Below are 19,859 nucleotides of genomic sequence, written 5' to 3' on the forward strand. Positions count from 1 at the left end.
CCTCCACAATACATTTCTCACCCTTCCTCACCATGCAGCAGACTCTGGGGGGGGGGGGGGTGAACATAGAGCGTGATTCCCTCAGGTGACGCACTTCTCCGGTATCTTTCCCCAACAGGCAGGAAGGCGAGAGAACACAACGTCTTTAGCGCCGTAGCTAAGAGGTGACTTCGCACCGCACGACAGTCTCGCAGACCTCTGAGGTCTAAAAGGACGCGTCAAGGACGGCGAACGAATCCGGCAGTAGTACGGCGTACTCCACCCCAATCTCTTCGTCGTCCTCTACGTACTGCAGCTCCTCCATTTCGTCGCTCTCGCGCCGATCGTGCCTTCGGCGTTCGTCCTCGTCCGGAGGTGAAACGGATCCGGTCGCCGCCGGTGACGTCACTTCCGGGACCAGTCCACCTCGCATCCCCCGTACGTACCGCCCGTACGTGGCACTGCGTCCTCGCGCCTGTTCCGCCGCTTGACGCGATCGAATCCTCCGGATGCGGCGTTGTTGGTCCACTTCCGGCAGAGTCCCAGGGGTGTTATGGTATTGATGGTGGTGTTGAGGCGCCTGACGGCTCCCACCCCCCTCCGAGTCGTTCTCGCCCTCGTCGTCGCCTTCGTGCTCGTGTTCCGCGTACGCCGCACCATACCGCCCATCCTCGCCATCGTCCTCGTCTTCGTCCTCATCCTCGTCTACGTCCTCGGTGCGGTTCTTCTCCACCCGGCACACACGGATAGGCATGGGCCGCGGGGGGCCCTCACCCGCGGAACCACCGGCTGGCGGTGCCCGGTCCTGAACCTGCGCGAACGAGTTACAACAAAAAGAAGAGGTCGTCCGGTGAATCGAGATCGACTCTTCCCACCGACACCGACGGGTGAGGATCCAACGGGGTGGAGTGCACGGGTGTATATGTGTAGGAGTGTGTGTGTGTGTGTGTGAATGTGTGTGAGAGAGAGAGAGATAGAAAGAGAGTTTGTGTGTGTGTGTGGTATGAATCGTTCCCGTGCGCGAGAGAATGTAGGTGCGTGGTTAGCAATTCCGAAATCCAGGTCAGACGGTCACACGGAGATGAAGGAGCCATGAGGCGAAAGGAGCAGTGGAAGAGGGAGACAGATGGAGGGACAAATTTATGTTGCCAATAGAGGGGTCGAAGGACGGAAGTTCGAAAGTCAAACGGAAGTCACAGTATCAACGAAACGGTATCCATGATGGAATCGAAACAATAAAAAAAGAGAAGAGAGAAAAAGAGAAAAGAGAGAGAGAGAGAGAGAGAGAGAGAGAGAAAGAGAAAGAGAGAGAGAGAAAAAGAAAGAAGGGTCCATAGATAAGACAAGTGTGACAGGGATAAACGAAATCTGGAGCTAAAAGCAGGACAACAGGAAGACACAGACGGACCAGTTGAGTAGCGAAAGAAGATAACAGAGATGGCAACTATACGGGGTCGGAGATATGGAATATCGGGAGGGAATTGCTCATGCGACCGCTGGGATGGATGCTACAGACTGGGTGCAGGTGAGGTCGATGAAATCGGCTAGATTTGGGAGACGGAGCGGGTTCTGCTGTCATTCGTTCGGTTTTTGGTTTAAACTTGTGCAGCGTCCGTTCCGCAATCGAAGCGGGATCGAAATTTGGGCTAGATGCGAAAACAAAACGTGTGTGGGTGAGGTTAAAAATCGTATCGAATCGTGTGGAATGTGTCTGTAGCTAAAGAGCGAGCCACTACGGAACAGCATAATTTGATAATGAAACTAAAACTCCGAAATGAATCGATAGCAAGCCAATTGAGGATCGCTCGGTAACGGCAGCTGGTACGATGAAGTTGGCTGAGGGATTCAGCTGGAAGAGGAAAGAACGGATTATTCACGAGGGCGACACCGGAACTCCACGATGATCCTGTCGAGGTCGATTTTCAAGCTCTCTGGATGCCGCATTGAGGATCAACCGCCCGAACCCGCTGCTGGTATATTCAGATGTTGACGTTCCTCCAATGATTTTACCTATTGGCGAGCGATTGCACTTGAACACGGAACCAAACACCAAACAATAAATGCACTAAATCTTGGCTTTCAACAAACGCGTCGATCGAGCCAGTGGATTATTCCACTGGAAGCTATATTCTTCTATTCTTAAACAAAAATCAAAGTACCTGTGTACCGATACTACAAACACTAGCAACTGCTCGAATGTCACTGCCCGAAATGCTAAGTACTCAAGTTGACAGCGATTTCGAGCGCGTGGTCATACGTCAACGGCACAAAAAGGAGCACAAAAGGCAAACTAGCTCGCGGCAAAACAAAATGGCATCGGAAAGACAACCCGCAAGCAACGCGCAATAATCATGCACAGCAGCATTCATCTGAAAGCTCGATACCAAAGAGGACTACTTGCGAGTGCCGATTCCAGTTTTCATAAAAGCCAACAAAAAACAAGGCAATAAATGAAAGAATGCAGAACGATCTGAGATCTTCAAGGGCCTGTATCTGCTCAGTTTTACATCGTACATCGAGGGTTGCTAACTAAAAGTCAACTGCATCAGATTGAGAGCAAAAAGGAGCATAAATCCGTGCGGCTACTACTGAACAAAAAAAAAACAAAACCACTGACCGTAAAGAAGAGCAAAAGGTAAAGCGCAACAGCGAGAGCGAGAGAAAGAGAAAAAGAGAGAGCGAGCAAGATCGGCTGAGGGCGCCGAGTAGAGATGCAAGTTGCAGGTTGCAGGTTGAGGTTGGTTGGTTGTACAGGCATTATTTGGTGACGTTTTAGGTTGAGGTTGCGGTTGCGGGTTCGGTTTTCGGTTGTATAAATACCCAGAGGCGATCGGCTGTACCGTTTGTGGCTGGCGAGCTGGCCCGGTCGGCTGATGTGGTGGTGACTCCTGCGGTAATGGCGGCTGCAACTGCTGGACCGCCAGTGGAGACGTCGTCCGGCCGATGATGGGGATGGTGGGGATGATGGTGGTGATGGTTGCTTGCTACGGGTACGGGTAGTACGGTGCTAGGATTACCTGCTGGTGAGGGAGACCCGGCGGCTGCGGCTGCGGCGACGCCGACCCCGGTGCGCCACGGCGGCCACAGTGGCTATTCTTCGGTCAGCTCCCAGATCATAAGTGACGCGTCGGTGCCACCGACCGTCACCAGGCTGTGGTTGCCGTACAGGAACTTGACGCAGGCTAGTGTACCGGAGTAGACCTTCGCCTCGGTGAACTCTGCGCGTGGTGTGATGCACGGATAGCGGAACAGGCGCAGGTAGCCGTCACCGTCACCGGCCGCTACTAGATCCTGAGCGGCGGTGCGAGCTGTCGTTGTGATGACGGTGTTTGAGGGTGCTGGGTAGTAGCGGTTGTTCCAGAGACCGGCTACCAGGAAGCCGACGGTGCTGTTGCTGCTCAACCACTTGACGTCTTTCATAGCGATCGGGCTCTTCTCTGGTGACAGCGATTTGACGTCCCAGAACAGTAGGTCGAAGTCGACCGTTACAGATTGCAGGAAGTTGCCCTCGCTGCTCCAGTCGAGGTGCGTTAGAGGCTGCGAGCCACGTATCTTGTTGATCTTCTTGTACGAGAACCCATCCCGAGACACCCGGAACAGATAGATGCTACCGTTTTGAGATCCGATCGCTATCATGTCTCCAACTGTGTGAAAGCAGATAAAACAGTCGAATTAGATCTGGGTGGATATGTGCGAAATTCCCGGTACCATATACCTTGATTGAACTCGACCGCATTTAGCGGTGACCCACAGACGCGGATCGTCAGCATTGTTGCGCCATTCTCAGCGTTGATCACGATCAGATGGCCCTCAGAACTTCCAGCGGCTAAAGCAGCCCCGTATGGATGGAACGCCAGAGCGATGATCTCGTACCCAACCGATGTCGTCCAGATGAGTTTCTGGCGACGCCATAGGGCGACGTACTTGTCATGCCCACCGGTCGCGAACACCTCGTCGTCTGGATGGGCTGCCAGCGCCCACAAGTTCTTGCCGTGGCCGAAAATGACCTGGTTGAAGCGTCGCTGTAGCGAGCCTTCTAGGATGTTGTTACGCGTCGTGCCGACATAGATGTTGCCGTCATTACGTCCAGGTCGCTGGGGGTAGATAGAGCGAACACCTCCCGCTGACTCTGGAAGCTGTTCCAAAAGAGCGAGTTAGTTTGAGTTAGAATCTCTAGAGTCTCTAGCAGTTCTCTCCTACCTTAATGTCCGTGATGCGCTTATAATTCTGAAGCGAATCCCAAGCCGCAATTTTGCGATCCTTCTCGCCGCCCGAAATGAGTGTACCTTCGGACAGCATCACTAGGCAGCTGATGGCCTTGTTGTGAGCTTCGAACTCCATGCGCACGAAGTACGCCCCGTCAGCGTCCACGCTGTAGATTGTGATGAAACCGTCACTGTCCGCCGTGATGACATCGCCGTCTGGTTCGAACTGTACGCAGGTCACGAACGTCCGGGATGGCTGTTATGGAAGAGAAGAGGCACATCAAGCGTGAGCTTACATCACCTTACAAGGAGAGTAAAAGATATTACCGGTTTGATGATGTCCGTCTTCTCAAAGAAGCCGTCTTTCCGTCGGTGCCAGAACGCCAGATGTCCACGGCCGTGCGTGATGAGCAGATTGTCGTCAAGCGGATGGAATGTAGCTCCCCAAATGCCCTCTTGCAGTGTCTATAACAAGAAGAAAAGGCCCAATTTTAACCCAATATAAGTCAAACCGGATGCCATCTAGCAGATGCCTTAAAATAATAAGACTCCCGTCAAATCCCTTAAAAATGTCGTTCATTCCCAATGGCACACCTTTGGAATGACGTTCGCTACAACCAAGGACTCGTTACAGGTCGGTATGCGGTCAAAATAGACACATTCAAGCACCAACCATTACTCACCACAATGTTAGGCAACTTTGAAGTTTCGACTCACATAAACAACAACAATCGCCATAACGGCGCTAGAATTCCAGCACGTCCTGCACCTCTTTATGACTCACATAACGCGGTTTTAAGGCCTTTAAAATCCTCCCCATAAAATGGGAGCGCTCACGAATGAAAGGACGCCAAAAAGGGAACGCCACCCTACCCACAGGACGTCAATCGTGGTTAGCCGTCGCGGTTATTAGCGTGCCAAAAAACTTTTCGAAACGGGTTTCCGGCACTGCCACCGCACGCTATCCACCCTGTCGTGAGCGTAAAGTGTGAGTCCTTTTCACACTTTGCGGCAGAACTCCGCCACGTGGCTTGCGGTAGAAAAGGGAATTTCAATTATGCCCTCACCAGCCACACACAAAAACAATCCCGTAGCCGGAGTTAGCGCTTGAACGTGGCTGGTAAAAGTTTGAAACCCCTACCAGGTGAGAATGTGAAATAGGGGGCCAACTTAATGTAGGTCAACCAAGGCACACAGGTACTTACCGCCACCTTGCCAAGCAGGTGACCCCACTGCCACTGCCAGACGGACAGGATACTCTCACGGCCGGCATCCACCGCCAGAATGTAGCTGCCACCGTTCAGCTGCGAGAAGGCGACCGCAATCACACCCGAATCCAGCTCACCCATGCCGAACACGTACAACGTCTGCAGTGACTCGGTGCTCCAGATGCGCACGTGTGCCTGTGACTTCCGGTCACGGCCGGCTCGCTGACCTGACCCGACCAGCTCCCGGGACGGATGTACTTCCATGCTGACGGGAAGACAACAGGGTATCGGATTTATGAGAGAGAGAGCGAACGTTAGATACCTCGGGGTCTTCGGCTTACCACATGATGTCTTCAGTGTGGCCAGTGTAATGGCGTTGGGCGTCCTCTTCTCGATCGTACAGCACGGCGACGGCAGCCACGTAGTAGAGTAGTTCGCCAGATGGCAACACCCAAAGGTTGCGCTTGGAGTCAATGCCGCGGTAACCATGTCTAGGTAAGGTCAGATAGTAAAGGATGCATTAGAACACTACAGTATGTCGATTAATCGACACTAATTGAGCATTTCTGAAGGAGGATTCCTGAAGATTAGGCGCTTCCAAAGTGACTAGCAGAGAATACCTCTACTTCAAACCTAGCAAGGGATTTACATTGTAACTTATAGAGCTCCAAAGTTTCCAAGAGAACCTATTGTCTAAAGGTTCCTCAAATGTTCTAAGGGTTCCATTGTTCCTCAATTTTGCAAGAAATCATCTTCAACCTCACGCCACACTACTTACACCCAGAACAGCGACAGCTTCTTGTCCGGCGGTGCGTTGTCTATCGGCGGATGGTGCGCCGGTGGATAGAACGTGCGTCGCAACCCACGTATGGTGATGCGTGTCGGTTCCTCCTTCATCGCATCCAGCAGCGGATAGTCCGACGACGCCCTCACCAGCTCATTCTCGGGCGCATACAGCACCCGCGGGCGGCTCTTACTGCGAGCCCTCTGCCGAGCCGTCGTCTTCGACAGATCATCTGGAACCGAACCGCCAAGCCGCGACCGAGAGCGACGTCCTGGTGATGGTGGAATAACACCCGGTCCAAGCGCTCCCACCGGCAGAGACGGTGTGTTGCTCAGGTAGAACGTCTCAACCTCGGCGAACTCGTTGCGTAGCTGCGAGAAACTGCGAACCTCCTGCCCGTTGCTGGTATACATCTTTTTGGCTCCGATCATCTTCAACACCTGGCCGAGATCCTCCAGCACCTCCTCGAACGGTTGTGACGTGCGCAGGTTCAGCAGCACGCGGCACTATCGAGCAGAGGCGTCAGCGTAACGGTCGTAACGGTCGTAACGGTGGTTTCGGGTCTTACCTGTACGCTGTGATCATGACTGTTGATTATTCTAATGACACGACCGGCGCTCGGTTTCAGGCTGCCGGAGGGCATGTTGTCCACCTCGGTGACGGAGGGCTTGCGTCCCAACCTGCCCGGTCCCGCCCCGCTGCCCCATCCTTGGTTGCCAGGTGAGGCGTACCACACGCCGTTCTTCTTGCCGTAGCTGGCAGGCTGTGAAGGAGAGCGCAGCAGAGAACGAAAAACACACACACAAACACACGCACACACATAGGTGCACATTAGCGAGCGGTTATTAGCAGAGTGGGTTGGAAGGTTGGTAACGTTCCTCACGCAGGACGTCATTTGCGAGCCAACTGACACGCGTTACGCGGTTTTACGACACTGCCCTGGAACACCCTGTTTGTGCCCTTAATTTCCACCCTCGAGCTTAGGTCCTTCAAGGTTTGCTTCCATCGACATGCAATCAAACAAAACCCCGGACCGCCCCACGGTCTTTCACGCCCTAAACACAGTAATTTCGCACCGGTGGGTCGTTCGAGCCGCCCATTTAGGCTAAAACCGAGAGATGAACAGGACGCAGGTGGTCATGAAACAAGGACGAAAGGCGGATCGTATGCCGCACCATGTTTATGGGCTCTGTCGATGCGGCACGAAGCCACCAGAAGTACCGCCCAAAATGGTCCCTGGTGACAATCTTTATGGTTCCCATTTTTCCACGCCCACACATACGTCAGGCTTTTAAATATGTGATCCACCCTGTGGGGGTTGAAGGCGACATTTTTGGGGAGTTTCAAAGCCCCATAATTCACCCCCAAGTGCCAATTTATCGTCCTTGTGTTCACTTTAGTCAGGTTCTGGGTGTGGACACCTGCTATGGGGTGATGCAAAGAAGAAGATGAAGAAAAGAGAAGTGGAAAATCGAGAAAAATAGCAACCACATTGCTAGGATCGCGACTCATAGGAAAAAAGCCTCCCAACGTCTTACACCAGGCATGGCATCAGCGCGACAAGAAGAATGTAGAATCGACTCAAAACCAACACACAAAAGCGCGAGCGATAGGATACAGCACGTGCCACCAATACATCCTCAAACACGTCACTGTGCGCAACCTACTTTAGAGTTGGCTGCGACACCATTCCGTCCCCAATTCTGAGCTCAATAAAGCACGAAAAAAAAAGCGCCAAATGAGACCATCGTACGGAATGGCGCCCCGTTTTTCTTTCTTCTTCTTTTTTGTAGCATAATGTTGCAAAACCCACCCCCCCCCCCCACACACACACTCGCCCCATTATGTGACACACAGCTCGCGAGCAACCGGAAGTGATTAATTGAACGAACAAACCCCCCACGATGGGAGGACAGGGACAGGCTCCCCGCCACACCAGCAGCCCTCTTCCCATGTATCGCACCTGCCCGTAGATGCCCCCGTAGTGGTGCGGGTGATACATCGGTGCGGTCAGTAGAACGAACGCAGACTCCTCCTCGCTGTCGAACATTCGCGTCACTATCGAATCGAGAGGGAACAGCAAGGGAAGAAGTGAATGGGAGGTAGAGCCGACCTCACTGATATTCACGGCGCACACCACCGGGTTGCGAGTGGCATCACCCGCCTGGAACAGCTGGCCCGAGAGTGTCCTGAACCTGCAGGACACCTGCCACGTTCGAGTTGCAGCAGTTCGATACCGAAAGGCTCCAGAGTTGATTGAGGTGACCGGGTCCGGGTTTTTTTTTAGTTTCGGGAGGGTTCGAAATTCGTCACGCACACACACACACAGCCGCTGTCACACGCATGCACACACACGCACACACACTTGCTGGGAGCTGGGAGTCCTTTTGTGGTCAACACCGGAGCACGTTCTGCTCGCAACTGACACGCCGACCGGTCGCGTTGGCAGCTCGCAATGGTCGCGCGTGGCGAATGGATTGTAAAATCGCTAATTTTCCTCGCATTTCCTCGTGCCCTAGGGGGTGATGGGGGGGGAGGGATGATGGCGAAAAGGCAGAAGAATGCTTGCGAAGGCTTCGGCTCGACTTCGGGTCGCAAGGACTCGAGCTCTCGGTGAAGCGTTCGTTCTTTGTTCCGACGACGACAGAGTTGATTTCCTCACCTCTCTAAACCTCCACCCTTCCCATTTCCACACCTCCCTTTTGCAACACACATGAGCGTACACATATGTGCGTGTGTGTGTGTGTGCTATAGCTTGGAGACGAACAGGATAGCATAATGAGGCATACCTCAACATAAGGACGACCTGCGTCCAGTCGTTCGTTTGGAAAAAGAAATCCGTGTCCCCATGTTAGGCCCACTTTCTTCGTGCAGGTCCTCGCAAATACCCCACCACCGTCGCACCCCTCATAAACCCCCCGTCCCCCCGTCTCCCCGTCCCCCCCTCCCCTCTCCACCTCAACACCCAACCATTTTCTCGCCATCACCCCTGCGCAAGGACACTTGCGGGCCGGAGTAGAAACAAGAAAAAAAGGCTAAGAAACGAAAAGCAAACACACACGCACACGTACACTCATACACTGGTTCGTTTTATCATTTGTTTGTGCCCCCTCGCATACCTCCCCCCACTCCCCCTTCCAGCCATTCCCACCCTCCTTTAAGAGGTCCGAAGCACATGTGTAGTTCGTCGCCTTCCTTCGCGGGCTGGGAGGTCTGTGACGTGAAGGGGTGGTAAAGTACGACCCTACCGAGGACCTCCACTCCCTCTTGGAAATCCCACCCTACCACCCCCTTCGCTGGTGCGGTGTCGTCCTGCGAGGAAAGTGCCACGGTGGAATGAATTAATTTAAATTGTTCAACTTTTTTCGACTTGCCGTCCCTTGCCTCCATGCCACGGTTCCGTAAGGCTAGTTTGTTGGTTTTCTTTTTATGCCCCCCCTCCCTCCCCGTCCTGCCCCTCGCTCTCTTGCCCACCACATTCCACACTTCCCTTTCGCCCCCCTCACCAGTCGCCGCCATGGTCTTTGTTCCTTTCACTTTTTGTTTTTCTTCCTCACCCCGAACTCGTACTGCAACGGTTCGTCCGGTTGGGCTTTTCGTTTTCCCGGTGCCCTCCCGCCACCCCATTACTGCCCACCCCCCCCCCCCCCTCCTTTCTCGTTTTTTTTCCGCTCCATCGCTTGCAAGTACTTTCTTGACCGCCGACCGTCGGTGGTTCAAACCGAGAAGTTAGGAGCATGGAAAAGGACGTGCACCGAAGGGCGGGGGGGGGGAAGTGAGGTTTTTGTTTTTCACTTTCCCTGCACCACCACTACCCACACTCCTTGGCACACCGTCCCTCGTGGCTCGTGTGGCCAGTTTTTCGCGCTTCGCCCCGATGGTGCGGGAAAATCGGAGCTACAAAACACACCACAAAATTTTCGTGGTGGGAAAATCCCAAAAAAAAAACCCCCACACCCACCCTCAAAAAAGGACGCTCGATTGTTTGGTGCAGACAAATTGAAAAACCATTCGCACGACCGCACGCTCGCATATCTCTCGGCCGGAGGTCGCGCGAAAAGTAACCCAAACTAAAGACGGGGCCAGGTTCGGGACATTCCAACCGCAACACCACGTAATCAGCACGGGCACGCTTTTCCTTCGCTAGCCCTCGGCGATGCCACGCCAAACAGGGGCGGGTAATTTAACGACGATTTTCGAGCGGCAACCGCGATAAAGATCGTTGTTCTCGTGAGAGAGTGACGTGCGGTCACTTAGCGACCTTCGCCGGCGACGACCGGCCTCGTTTTGGTGCTGAGGGGAGTGGGAGAGCTTTTCCTATCCTCTTCACCTATTCGTCAGCCCGTGGCCCACTGGACCGGGCCCCGTGCCCGTGCACGTAAATTGTCAAACTAATTAATGCCGATGTAAATATTACAATCTCTCGGAAGCGGTCCGACGATAAGCGAGATCCGGAGGGACGGGGGGGAAAAGGGAAAGAGCGGGAAAACGAGAAGGGAGTGATATCGATCGGTTGGGGCCATTTTCCGACCAACGCCAAAACGCCAAAACCCAAAGCGCTCCGAATGTCGCGCGCCACGCTTCGGAATCAATAAAATGCTAATGCGCGGACGGATGGCTTTTTGCGAGAAGCGGTGAGGGTGTGGGAGGGGGAGGGTCGGAAAAACACCGTTCTTCCCTGCCAGCACCATTCCACGCTTTTATCTTACTCCTCACGATTACGAGTGCACGCACCATCCGGTAGAGGTTTAATTTATTTTATTTCACCTCATTTGTGCTGTTTTTGTTGCAACTTTAGAGCGGGTTTTCCCCACCCACAACGGGTGGATGGGTTGAGTGGAAAATCGAGGGGGGGGGGGGGGGAAAACCCACCCCTGGGGACGTGCCATCGGGCGAAACCGGAACCAGCAAGCGTCAAAGCACCCACCGGTCAAAAGTCCATAAATTCTGCGCTTGTTCTTTGTCTCCCTTATTTCCATTTCCCTCCCACATGCACCCACTCACTTCACCCCCCCCCCTCCCCCTCCCCCCTTGAGCCCCATTTCGTCGGGCGCGAAAGAAGCCCATACTCAAAGCCGCAGCGAGTGATGGCACCCATATTTCAACATTCTAACGCAGCCTTCGTCATTTTCCGCCCAGTCCCACCCAACCGGGAGGCGGGTCGAGGTCACGGATAAGATCTCCCCACCCCCACCCCACCCCACCGCACCCACCAACGCCAACCACGCAGTGCAGTGAAAGTGCAGCCCGTCATTACCCTCGTCACGGGGCCGGATGGTGATGGCGTGATCGAAATGCGATACCAAGCCTCGCCTATAAACCGGCCACAGCGAGAAAGGGCCTTCGACCTTCGAATGATTAAGTAGCACCGGGCCCGTTATTGACATGCAACTGGCGCTGGGCTTGGGCTTGAGCCTGGGCCAGGAACCTGGCGCTCCCTTGCTGCTGGTGCTGCTGGCATCGATTCTTCGCTCTCACTTTGCACGGCACCAGCCACTTCGGGGGCCGCAAATCGATGTATAATGTATTTAAATTTTGCACCCCTGAACACCCAACACACGTGTGTGTGTGTGTGTGCGAGCGCGCGAGGACGAGATGGCCTTGAGCTGAAGTTGGTGAAAATTTGAGCAATTTTTCCAGCCCCCATTTGGTGGCCATTTTTCTGCGCTGACATGGGCCACTTGGGCAGCGAGCAGCGAAAGAAGAAAGGAAAACTCGAGGACGAGAGATTTTGAGGCCCATTTTGGGGTAATTTACCGCAAGCAGAGAACGGTGAAGGATGGCAATGGTGCTGCAGTGGCGTAGGGTGGAGTGTGTTCTTTTTTTTTTCGTTTTACTGGATGACCGCTATCCCCCGATGAACGCTAAATATGATTAATGAAGCCACGCCGCATACGGAAACAGCAACACCGAGGGAACCGAGTGAAAGTTGGGGGTCTTTGGGTGGTTTTTTGGGTGGGGTTTGAAGCCCACCCCCAGGTGGCTCCGATTGATGAGCGTGATTAGAAACACTGACACTGACCTCCAGGCGGTGTATGACCGGCGAGAGCTGTTGATGGTGCTGTTAAAAGAGCGTTAAGCGGGGTTTGGATGACGGTGCTCAGATAGCGCGGTGCCATTTTTTTCACGCAAGTCACTCCAATCGAGGATGAGCGATTAGCAGCACACAGGCATTGACCTCTGGAAAGGACCACCATCGGAATCTAAAGCGAGGTGGCTAATGGACGATTACCGGCGTGAAAGTAATGGTGGAAGAGAGAGATTGTGCTGGGCGAATTCGAGCTCCCTCAAGGTTGTTTTAATGATGTTTCGAGTGGTAATGTGAGCTAGCAGGTTGAGTCACGGCAAATGTCAAGTAGATTTGACAGCTCCCCAGTAAGGTCTCACCGGAAGATCCCCAAGAAGTCGATGTGGATGACACGTGGATGATGAACGCAAACGTTCCCGTGTACGTGTGCAGAACTACCCCTCAGAGTAACGCCCGCATGTGTGTTTATATGTGGTGTTTGGATGTTCGCCAGTTGCAAAATGACGGTGTGTATGTTCGTGTACGGAGCGGATGGATTTGCAGCGGTGCAAACGGTGGTCAGAACCGGTGGCAACTCACCGCCGCATGATGTGGCTGCTCTTTGACAACGGACGGAATCGCGGAGTTGACAAAAGGACACTGGCCGGGTGGGAGACGCGAATCGATAGCGATCACGCAAAACCACGCGCCCAACCAAACGCGCAGGGATTAGAGATGGATGGAGAAAGAGAGAGAGAGAGAGAGAGAGAGAAAAGAGAGAAAGAAAGAATATATAGAGAATAGGAGGAAGAGAAAGAGAGAAAATGATAATAGAAGTGCCGGAAAGGAGAATTGACGACCTGCTAAAGTGTGCTTTGTGTCGCAACAGGACCAAGAGAATGATTAGAATTAGATGTATAAACATTAAAAGGAAAGGATAAAAATGTCAACAGCTCGCTAGCAGCTAGTAGAAAGATGGCGTTCCAGCAACTTCTCTCTTAAGTGCTGTTTCTCGGCGTTGGCACCCCTGGATGTGTCAAACTAAGAAAGGAAATGTTAACAAAAGCAAGCGTTTAGAACGGGAAGAAACAAGAAAAACGAGTCTCGAACTCGCAGCTATCAACCTTGACACGACCCACACGCATCGTTCATTAGCCAACGAATGCCGGCCATGATGGATGTGCTCTCGCGTTGTATACATCCAGTCAGCGGCTTCATCAGATAACGAACTGCTGTTCGGTATCAACCATGAGCTGTCAGAATCGCGGTACCGCAGCGTTTGTCGGATCATCATTATGCGGACGATTGCGCCGAACAGATAGCCCGTTTTTTCGGGTCCCAAATGGCACACCGAAAATGGACCTTCGACCGAAGGTCCTGAGCCGCCCTTAGCACAGCCGATTAGCCGGCATTTGGGCTCATTTTTCGGGACGGATTTTGACCGAAAAAACCCATCACCAGACTGGACCGCCGAACGGAAGTGCCCGATCGATCAACATCAGTGTCGAAAAAATGGGACTGCGGGGATGTCCTTGGGCAGTGCAAATAAAACGCCCCTTCGTTCGCTGTGAGCTGTGGAATGGTTGGCAATTTTCGTAATTTCGCAGCATCGTTAGTAGCTCCGGCAGGGCGACATTGACAGATGGCAGGGCTGTCATCACGGGGCAACAATTTACTGTCAAATCGGGCTCGTTTTCCTCATTAGAATCCCCATCGCGATCGGAAGTTTTGAAGCATCGGTACTTTCATTCGTTCTACTTTACCATTCTACCGTTAAAAGGGCACAACCACTCCCCTAAGGGCGCAGGACGCCAATAGCATCGCGTACGAAGCCGGCGGCACGTAGCAGCAGTGCGCCCTTCGGTAGCGCTCGGGTGCCGTGGAAATTCGTGCCCAATTTTCCCAATCCCGAATGAAAATCATCGGCCACAAAGGCACACGACAAGGAAGGAACGCAAGGGACTTCGAAAAACGAACGAGTCGTTTCACTTCGCGAGCGTCCCAACCTTGGGCAGGTGAGAGCGGAATAACAAGCTTTACCACGTCGCGTGAGCGAGAGAGAAAGAAAAAAACGAACATCAAGCACGTGGCCGTGTCAATGTTTACCTCGGCCTCGATTGGGCGACTCCACGTCGATGGGTTTTCCTCATATCGGGCCCTATTCGGGCGGAAAAACCGGCGTCAAGCGTCTCTGCACCTCTCGAATATCGATTCGTTCGGTGAAATTCCGACACAACGAAAGTACTTCACCCGAAGACGGTGTTGCTGAGAGTTGGCGAAACAAAGCGGCACGAAACGGCAGGGAAACCAGACGGTCAACCTTCATTCGGTGGGTCAATTTCCTTCGCAGTTTTCCTTTCGAGTTTATGGGGACTCTTTGTTCGGCCATAAGAGAAGAGCGGTGCTTGGTTTACTTTCGGTCGTTTCGCAAAGCGTTTGTTTGTCGATGTAGCTTTGTTTCAGTTAGTTTTTTTAGACTCCGGAAAGCAATTGATTTTCCCGGCCATTTACAGCTTACAATTACTTCGGTTAGCAACCTTTCACGTGGCACAGAAATGATGTCGAAAGTAAAAGGTAGCTACTTCGTTTTCAACCCACAAAAAAATTTTCATGTGTTACACAAGCACTAAAGATTACTAACGTTAATTGACGTTGCAATATTTCGTTATTTTTGATTAACATAGGCGCTAAAAGTTGAATTGAAGAAAAGAGACTAAATGGAATATAAAAATCATGGACACAATATGAAACAAATCGAAATTACGTCAAGTAAAATGGTGGCATTTGGGTGTTTGGAAAGTTATATCAAACATCCTTTAGTTGTACTGATTTACAAGAACAATATTTGCTTTACACCCTTTTGTTTTTTTTTTCTCGGAAATATCATCATCAAATACAAGTGGTTAAAACATATAGAATATATAGAGCAAACTTTGTATACTCAAAGCCTTTAAATGCTTTTAAGAAAGCTGCAGATATACTTAGCAAGCTCAGTAATGATGAAACACAAAATACAGCAGTCTCCCATCACGTGGTACTCCTCAGCATCTTCTGTCACAATTGACATTAGCTTGACAGCGCACGTGAGAAGACAAAGGCGCAATTAACAAAACACAAACCGCACACGCACAAACACATACACGCCCCACCAGGCACCTACCAGCACACGCACGTCGATTTTCATGAATCGCTATCACCAGGGCCGGAAACGTCACCGTCAACGCCCTCCACTTCCGGTGGACTTGCGCGCCGGCCAAGCGACAAACCCGCGCCAACCAAAAAGGACGCTTTGGATGTGCTGCTGTCACCAGGTCGACACGTGTGCGCAAACTAGGCCCAACCGGTGATGCGAACTGGGGTAAAACAGGGACTCCAGATTCCCGCCGAGGCGTTATTCGTGAGCCACCGACCACCGATGGGGGTGCCGATGGGGAATTAATTCCTTTGACCCTGTTCCCATTTGCTGGAACGCAGGGGATCCGTCAACGGTGCGAAGTGAAGGAGACGCCCGGTGGTCATTAATTTGCGGCTCGCGCGACCTACAACCGAGACCCAAAAGGCGAATCGGAGAGTGAGGCTATTAAACATGGCGGGTGGGCCGTAAAAGCCCGAAAGGAGGACACAACCGCCTGCGTGCTGGTTTCGGTGGTTCGTTTTCCCGCTTCGGGGTTTTGAGCCGTAAGTGGCCTCGATTTCTCGTGCGGTTGAGGTTAGGATTTCGCAATCAACCGCAACGTCCGGAGGGGATTTATCTAATTCCAATCGCATCACGACATCGGTCTTCCGTAGCCGTAGCGGTAAATGCGTTTGGACCATTTGTTCGATTGCAGGTTCAAATCCCAGACGCAAACAACCGGATTTTTGGGGGATAATTCGTTCCCTTTTCACATATCGAGGACATTTATCAAGCATCTCTTCAACAACATCCTTGCATAGCAGTTAGCTGGGTGAAATGAAATCCCCCTTCTGTTCATCTATCAATATTGTTCAACTTTTATCGTCCTGACATATAGAAGAGAGAAGAAGGACTATGGCAAAAGAAAACATCCACAACGCATTTACATCGTCCAAAAAAGGACATAAACCACACACGACGGTACGGTTTGCAAGTGATTTTCTTAAAGCAACCCCTAAATAGAGCGCCGGGTAGGCAAAAGAAAGCCAACCCTCCACCACCACCACCACCAGTTACAACAAGAAAAAGAAGAACCAAGCAAAAAGGACTCGCTCTAAGGACCGCAGGACGCGCGCGGTCAAAAATCGATAATCCTTCTTCGCCCCAAACAAAGCTCCTTTAAGAAGTGGTCGTGTTCTACTTTTGACCCAACCACCCCGATGGCGACTTTTACTTTTTCCTCTCTCTCTCTCTCTCTCTCTCTCTCTCTCTCTTTCTCTCCCTCTTTCACGTGCCTACCCTACCCTCTTCGTCCAAGAGTAGTCGGTTTTAGGGCGCGAGCGCGGGAGCGTGAGTGGTGTTGGTGACGCACACACGCTGACCGCTGACCGGAACCGCACCTTAAGGAGCCCCGTGCACGCTGGCTGGCTCGCGCGTCCTGACTGACCTGATTTACATACCCCGGGTCGAGGGGTTGAGACTCTCCCGAACCTCGTATTCAGGGCAAATGGAGCTTTTCTTTTTGTTTTTTTTGGTTTGGCCGAGAGGCGGAGTGGGAATTTTGTGCTGGTCTACAAACCGACTTCGGTTCGCGTAACCTTCGCGCCAGCTGCTCGCTTCCCCTCACCCACTCCCCCCCCCCCCCGCAACCCCAGCAGCTTGTGGACTCACCTTGAACACCTTGAACGACGACACGACGTAGCTGGAGCCATCCTCCAGCTCGTCAAGCGAGTACTTGCGGTCGCCATCCATCGAGAATATGTAGCGGGCGCCCCGGGGCAGATCCATCCGGGCCGAGATCTTGTCGAGCAGGGCCTCGAGCGTGCAGATGTCGCGGCCGGGCTTGAACCGGAACTCGACGCCCGGAAAGAAGGGATCGCCATTCCGGTAGAACAGCACCCGCCGTGCCTTCCAGAACGACAGGTTTGAGTAGCGTGACTGCGGATTGCCCCCGATGGTGCCCGGTACGCCCGGGTTGCTCGGCAAAAGCCCGGAAGGTCCTGGCACGGCGTCCGCGTCCAGGACGTCACTCCGCGACTGGCTCCGTTTAACCGGACCCGGTGGACCGTTGGTGGTGGAGACGGCGGGTTGTGGCGCGGTGCCCTCGCTTCCGACGTCCATCGGCGGCGGCGCTACCCCGCCGCCCACTGTACCCCCCGGTGGCCCTCCCGCTCCACTTGCGCCTGCACTTCCGGCACCTGGACCACTCGCGCCACTCGCACTTCCGGTTGCCGGGCTGGGGCTTTGGATGCGGCTGTTTCGCTCGACTGCGGCTCCCCGCTGCCGTGCACCCCACCCACCACCACCACCGACGCCGACGCCTCCACTGGACCCTACTGCACCACCACCACCACCACCAACGCCACCAACGCCTACGAGCTTGTCGCGCGTTATGACCGGATTAACGTTGATGGGCTGACGCCGGACTGGGGCAGGGCTGCCACCGGGCAGCTCCCCGTCCTCGTCCGTCGGCGAGTTGAGCGCGTTCCCGAAGGACTCGCTGTCAGCTGGGCGTGCCTTCCAGCCGCCTCCCTTACGCCCCCGGATGCCCCCGAGCGGGCGCGTTGGTTGGTTGGGATTGCCGGCCTGCGGTGGCCCGTGGCCGGTTGATTGCGTGGGCGGAAGTGTACCGGGGCTGCGCGGTCCCGCCTCCCCCGCTACCGGCGGGTTGTTGTTCGGATCGCGCGACCCCACACCACTAGTACCGGCGTTGACCGCACCGGGGCGCTTCACTGGTAACGGCGATACAGACTCCTTGCTGCGCACCAGCACCGGTGGAGCACCGCGCGTGTCCTTCAACTCTGGCCGCCTCAACCCACCAGCTTCACCACCCGGTGAGCTGCCCTCGCCGACGTTGTTGTTGAGAGCGTTTGCCAACTGCTGCTGTTGCTGCTGCGGCTGATGCTGCTGATGCTGCGGATTGCTGACCCCGTTGCTAACAGCGTGTGGTGGCGCACTTCCAATCGGCGGCACTGTCGCGGTCGAACCCGTCGATGCTACTGCCGTGCTTGATGGTGCGCTAACGTCACCGAGCTGGCCGTCAGCCGAAACCGACCCGAAGTGATCACCGTTCGGGGGCGTTCGGGCTGTCACGCGCTCGTGCTCACCCCGAACCGCGTCTGCGTCGACCGACATCGTGCGAAAGCGCCGGTACCCACCCGGGAGCCCCCTTGGAGTCTCCCCACTCGATACCCGACTTTCGCCGCTCGGGCCAAAGATCGATCGTGTTCGTTGCTCGCTCGGCTGCTGCTGCTGCTGCTGCTGCTGCTGCTGCTGCTCGAGCAAAAGTTGATGCTGCTGCTGCTGGTGATGGTCGCGTTTATAGTCGCGATAGAAGTGCCGATGCGCTTGTAATGGCTCGCGCCCGTAGCCCTCTAGCGGGCTCGCTCGTAAGCGATAGTAGCGGCTTGGACGAGCGTACGATCGCGTCGACGGGATTGGGCCTCGGCCCGTGCTTGCATGATATGGCGCGCGTGTGATAACCGGCTGCTGTTGCTGCTGTTCCGCCTCTAGCAGCTCATGGTAGGTGTTGTACCGGTGGTGGCCACTTTCCCACACGCCTTGCTCGTAGTCCTCCTCTTCCTCTTCCTCTTCCTCCGCGTCTGGCTTGGGTACACCACCGTTTACACCGGCTCGCCCGCGAACCGTCCGCCTCGTCCCGGTTTCGTCCTCGTCGTCGTACTCGTCGTCGTAGTACTCGCTCGTCGAGGTCGTCTCCGATGGGTCCGAAGCCTGCGCCAGAGTGCCAGCGCCATTTTGAGTATGTGTGTGTGTGTGTGTTTGTAAGGAAAATGCAAACACGGCACGGGTTCGGGTTAACCCACTTTTCTTTTCGGGTTTCTTCCCCCCCCCCCCCCCCCCCTTGATGGTGCCCTTCGGTTGGTGCCGTGACCAGGACGCGCACGGATGACCTTTCACTCTCCTTTTCTCTCTCTCTCTTTCTCTCTTTTTTCGCTTTTTTACTCTCTCTCTCTCTCTCACATTCTCTCGTATGTCAGTGGGCTGCTTTTCGGACGGAATCTGGGCGACACAATTTCTGCTTTCAAACCCGAAACTACGGCTCAACCTACGCAGCCGCAGTTTGGTTTGATATGGTGCGTGTTTGTGTGTGTGTCTGGGTAAGGGGTAGGATTTATGTGCCACCGGCGACAGATGGCGACCCGCAGCGTTGGAACGATGCCGGACTTTTCACCTTTTCTAGGCCAAACTCCGGTGCCGAAACTCCGCCCCACCGCGTGGCCATTAATCATACACTCAACATGTGCTGACGGGGTGGATGGAGGAGACGGGGGGGGGGGGGGGTACGTTGAGGGGGTAGTCAAACCGAGGAGGGGTGAGACCACCCTAGGTTTGCGTGTGTGACTATTTTCTTTGCTTCTTCCTTTCTTTTAAATGTAATTACGCCTTCGAAGGCAATATCGGGATTCCTATTCCTTGCTCCTTTTTTTTACATACCCTTCTTAACTTTCCCCTTCATCCCCCGTCAACTACTTTGGTACTTACACACAAACACAAACACACACATACACATACACTCTTTTACATGCAAGCCGACCATCTC

The 19,859-nt window shown here is 53.8% G+C and overlaps 2 protein-coding genes across 2 annotated transcripts; both read right to left on the bottom strand.

Annotated features, from left to right (window-relative positions):
- Positions 1–205: 205 nt before the first annotated feature.
- On the bottom strand, positions 206–733 carry LOC128728914 (uncharacterized). The gene has a single exon (XM_053822564.1). The coding sequence runs from the start codon at positions 731–733 to the stop codon at positions 206–208; it is 528 nt and encodes a 175-aa protein (XP_053678539.1).
- Positions 734–3,069: 2,336 nt separating this feature from the next.
- Positions 3,070–18,433, bottom strand: LOC128728915 (echinoderm microtubule-associated protein-like CG42247). Its single transcript, XM_053822565.1, has 9 exons — positions 16,970–18,433; positions 6,745–6,939; positions 6,171–6,682; positions 5,734–5,883; positions 5,390–5,657; positions 4,512–4,649; positions 4,180–4,440; positions 3,695–4,115; positions 3,070–3,623 (listed from the first exon to the last, which is right to left on the bottom strand). Exons 1-9 carry the CDS (start codon positions 18,431–18,433, stop codon positions 3,070–3,072), a joined length of 3,963 nt encoding a protein of 1,320 aa, XP_053678540.1.
- Between the last annotated feature and the right edge of the window lie 1,426 nt (positions 18,434–19,859).

This window comes from Anopheles nili, chromosome X, assembly GCF_943737925.1.
Source record: "Anopheles nili chromosome X, idAnoNiliSN_F5_01, whole genome shotgun sequence".
Classification (NCBI taxonomy): Eukaryota; Metazoa; Arthropoda; class Insecta; order Diptera; family Culicidae; genus Anopheles; species Anopheles nili.

Bases quoted from the DNA above. Each gene is read 5' to 3' on its own strand.
- LOC128728914 (XM_053822564.1), bottom strand. From the start codon at position 733: ATGCCTATCCGTGTGTGCCGGGTGGAGAAGAACCGCACCGAGGACGTA.
- LOC128728915 (XM_053822565.1), bottom strand. From the start codon at position 18,433: ATGTCGGTCGACGCAGACGCGGTTCGGGGTGAGCACGAGCGCGTGACA. The intron at 6,683-6,744 runs GTAAGACCCGAA...TCTGCTCGATAG, and splicing joins GTCATGATCACAGCGTACAG to TGCCGCGTGCTGCTGAACCT. The intron at 5,884-6,170 runs GTAAGTAGTGTG...GACCTTACCTAG, and splicing joins AAGCTGTCGCTGTTCTGGGT to ACATGGTTACCGCGGCATTG.